General features: G+C 35.8%; 1 protein-coding gene across 1 annotated transcript; it reads right to left on the bottom strand.

Moving 5' to 3' along the window:
• Positions 1–499: 499 nt before the first annotated feature.
• LOC107710293 (uncharacterized) lies at positions 500–3,795 on the bottom strand. The gene is made up of 3 exons (XM_016515032.1): positions 3,490–3,795; positions 3,005–3,133; positions 500–925 (listed from the first exon to the last, which is right to left on the bottom strand). The coding sequence occupies exons 1-3, from the start codon at positions 3,782–3,784 to the stop codon at positions 615–617; spliced, it is 735 nt and encodes a 244-aa protein (XP_016370518.1). The 5' UTR covers positions 3,785–3,795; the 3' UTR covers positions 500–614.
• Between the last annotated feature and the right edge of the window lie 213 nt (positions 3,796–4,008).

Raw genomic sequence — 4,008 nt, 5'->3', positions numbered from 1 at the left:
GCGATGGATGCTATTTACACTAAGTGCAAATAGCAGCATTTTTTTAGTGATATGCTATTTACAATAAGTTCAAATAGCTATAGATTCTATTTACACTGTTAAAATAGCAGGATTATAGTGAACATAGTGAAAATAGAAAATAGTGGCAATTATCTGCACCTCAGTATTGTAGTACATTATAAAATAGTATGCAATAATAACTTGAGTATACATTTTTATTCAAATTATTAAATGGATGCCACCTTATTGGAACAATAAATCCCTCCCGACAACTTCCCTGACCCTACCTGATACTTTATTTTTAACTTTTTGATTATTTCCTTCATTTTCATTGAAAATAATTGCTTTTATGATGTGATTTTAAATTTGAAAAGGGAGAAAAAAGTTTGCCAAAAGGCGGATTCAAACCCGGGTTGATCGCATCAAAATGAGTACGACACACGTTTTACCATCTGCACCACTGGAGCTGATGACTGTCCACTGTCTTTTGTAATGTTGACTATCCCAATCACATGTTGGTGGGCGGAGTTAGTGTAAATAGACACTCAGATAACAATAACTCTGTAACTATTAGATTCAGTTTATTATAAATCTGTTCATTTATAAAACATAAATTACTCACCACGGACATCAACACAAAATTGATTCTCTATGGTTCTTCTGCTGTTGCATATCTGTAGTTTATAATTTCCAGCTTGTTCATTTGTGATGCTCTTGATAGTCAGAGATCCAGTCTTGTCCAGCTGCAGTGCGTTTATGAATCTCTTGCCAGCATCAGGATATGTGATCTCTCTAGTCTGTCCCATCATTTGAGCAATGAGTTTGTTTTCATCACCAAACATCCACAGGATCAGATCATCTTTCTGTATTTTATTAGCATGGTTTAGAGTAGCATGTTCTCCTTCCTCCACTGATATCATCACGGCTTTATATGTGACAGATGCACATAGAAACAGAGAAAGAATATGTTGCCATTAGATCAAGTGTGTGCAGGTGAACATCAGCATTTGAACTTACTACACGAAGATGATTCAGGCGCTGTTATTTCAGGTTGAAATGCACAGTTTGCTGTCAAGGCTGTTTACACTGCACCATATTTCACAGCCTGGGAAAGAGGTATTTGAAAGCTTGTGACAGCAACTGTCATTTAAAAAAATTCCACCATTTAGATTTAATATGAAACTGTTACTATAGTAAAACAATAATAATGTTTAGTAATGCAGATGTGTGGTTTGAAACTGATTTGTTTTGTCTGTGCCAACTCGCGCATATGATCTGCTCTGTGCTTTAGTGTCTGTGGACCAGAGGCCACTGACACAAAACCAGACTTCATTCATCAACGTCATCAAAATTGCATTTCTATCTGTATTAGTGGTAGAGAGAGACTATACATTCCGCATACAAATATCTTCTAAATGTGAATTTTGTCACTGTTTTGGAGCACATTAGCTTGTAGATGTATTAAGGCTAGCACACTACATGCATACTAAAATAAATTTGGATTTCATGGGGACTTTAAAAAAGCAGAAAAGTACCCAAAATGCTGTTAATATGTGATTAATAAATAATACTACATAATTGTGCATTTGTAATTTTTCTGAACTTATCACCGCTTACCAACACTAGGGTGTGTGACTGTACACTTAGCTCACGAGATATAGAGATACTTGGTTCACTAGAATGAGACAATATTTTAATTCTATTTTTAAGATTTTTTTTTTAAATGACAAAATATTTGTCTTTTAATCACACAAATCAAAGCAATACAGTTGTATTTTGAAATATTTTAACTAATCTAGGGCTGTAACTAATGATTATTTTGGTAATCGAGTAATCTACTGATTATTTTGACAATTGAGTAATCTGGTATTTTTAGTAATACAAATAGACCTAAGTGAAAAACAGGCTTTAGTATAACTATTTATATATATAAACTAATGATGAGGCAATAACAATTGGTTCAAATAAAGTATCAAATTAATTACAAGTAATTACATGGTTTAATTGAACAACACTGATAAAATAGGCCTACATAATGTAATATGCCTACACAAAATATGAACCTAACCAACTTAAGTATATTATGTATTATAACAAATACCTGTAGAGGGCGCCAACGGCCTGACTATACTTCACTTTACATTGTGATTCAAGGACGTTTAAATCCATGTAATTGTAATATTTGGCCACACTCAAACTCAGAGCAAAGGTTTGAACTTTTATTTTGAAATATAAATGTATTCTCCTGTGTTGGCATATGTTTATACATGATTTACGTAATAAATCTAGTGAGATAACGCACACTGTTTTCCCAGACGAACGTTAAGCAACCCAAATTCACAGCAGAGGAAGAGTTTGTGGACCGAGCTGCTGAGATGCAGACGTGCGCCACGGTGCAACACAAAACGCGTCAGACTTTATACGCGTTCCAAATGAAACCCAAACAAACAGCACATGCAATAAATGACCGAACAATATAATACAAGCACTATCAAAGGTTTAATCACAAATTCAACTTTATACTGATATCGCGAGACCGCTATTCACCCCAAGGAGTAATATCGCGAGATTTCGTGTGCTGCTAAAAGACAGGCGAAACGGCTCTGTATTTATGTCAGACGCGCTGCATTGTTATTTTTGCGTAAAAAGATTGTTTCAAGAGTTTTCCAGGACTTAAATTTCAAAAAGTCAAATTCAAGCACTTTAAGCACCTTGTACGAACCCTGTTTCAATTATCCAGAAAATAGGCTAAGATAAATGTTAAAGTTTGCCCATCAATAGCACAAGTCGACCTTGCTTGGCTCCATCGGTTACTGCGATCTAGAACTGCCACTGGTGGAGTGCATCAGTGTGGCATGAAGTCACACTGAATCATTCATAAGCAGACCTTAAAAGGTAAAAAAGTAGACATAATGACTATGAAAACATATTATACATTTACCCGCAACTGTACCACAAATAAAGCTAATTGTTTTTCTCTTGCTGTATCAACAGTAATACTTACACCTTTGTTTTTGTAGTTCTGAGATCTTGCGATAGTAAATCACACCAGCAGCTGCTGCAGCCACCAGCAGAACAACAACACCACCACCAACAACAATCCCTGCTACAGCAGGTGGAGACAGACCTGAATCTGGAACAGTTAAAGAGAGACAGTCATTAGTGTGAATGTGTGTCTGATCTATAACAAACACTAGAAATATCAGCACTATATAACCTGAGTGAAAATCTGATACCGTCTCAGCCCAAGTTAGTAAATGGACTACGGGGGGGATTTCACATGATGAGAATTTAAACAAGTGTGAAACATTTTGCTCGTTTCTCATAAAGCGGTCTTCAGTCAAATGTCGAAAATCAATTTGTGTGCATAACTAAAAATTTGTTACATATAGATGACAATTTTACATATTTTTTCTAAAGTGCTGATGAAATTGCACTGTATACGTCTTTACATTGAAAAACCTGTTCTCTAAAGACTCAGTTACTCACCGTTGACAGTAAGAATGAATCGCTGTGAGCTCTCACTGCCTCTGATCTGTAGTTTATAAAGTCCAGAGTCTGTGGTTTTGGTGTTTGTGATGGTCAGAGATCCAGTCTGATGATCCACCTGCAGTCGATCTCTGAATCTCTCATCAGTATTCTTTAAAGAGATCTCTTGAGTCTCTAAATCAATTTTAGCTAGGAGAACGTTTATATCTCCAAACCCCCACAGCAACATTTCATCTCGCTGTAGTTGAGTAAGATCAGGGTCTAGAGTGACATGTTCTCCCTTTATCACTGACATTGACTTCACTCCATCTGTCCCCCTAACCACATCTGTAGAACAATCAGAAACAGTTTCTCAGAGAGAGATCAACTTACAAAACCTCATGCTACCTGTTACAATGTAAATTTCATTTTATTTTTATTTATATTGCATATCTTTACATCTGTTGCTTCTAGTTGGAGCAGTGTTAATAATAAAGCCCAAAAAGAGGCTTGTGCTGTATTTAACAGTGGTAATACAGG

Source organism: Sinocyclocheilus rhinocerous, unplaced genomic scaffold (genome assembly GCF_001515625.1).
Source record: "Sinocyclocheilus rhinocerous isolate Xijiao unplaced genomic scaffold, SAMN03320098_v1.1 scaffold41111, whole genome shotgun sequence".
In the NCBI taxonomy this organism is placed as follows: Eukaryota; Metazoa; Chordata; class Actinopteri; order Cypriniformes; family Cyprinidae; genus Sinocyclocheilus; species Sinocyclocheilus rhinocerous.
This window is presented reverse-complemented; position numbering and strand designations above follow the sequence as displayed.

Coding starts and splice junctions, on each gene's coding strand:
- LOC107710293 (XM_016515032.1), bottom strand. CDS start 3,784: ATGTCAGTGATAAAGGGAGAACATGTCACTCTAGACCCTGATCTTACT. Junction 3,134..3,489: donor ATTCATTCTTACTGTCAACG/GTGAGTAACTGA, acceptor TAACTGTTCCAG/ATTCAGGTCTGTCTCCACCT. Junction 926..3,004: donor AGAACTACAAAAACAAAGGT/GTAAGTATTACT, acceptor TCACATATAAAG/CCGTGATGATATCAGTGGAG.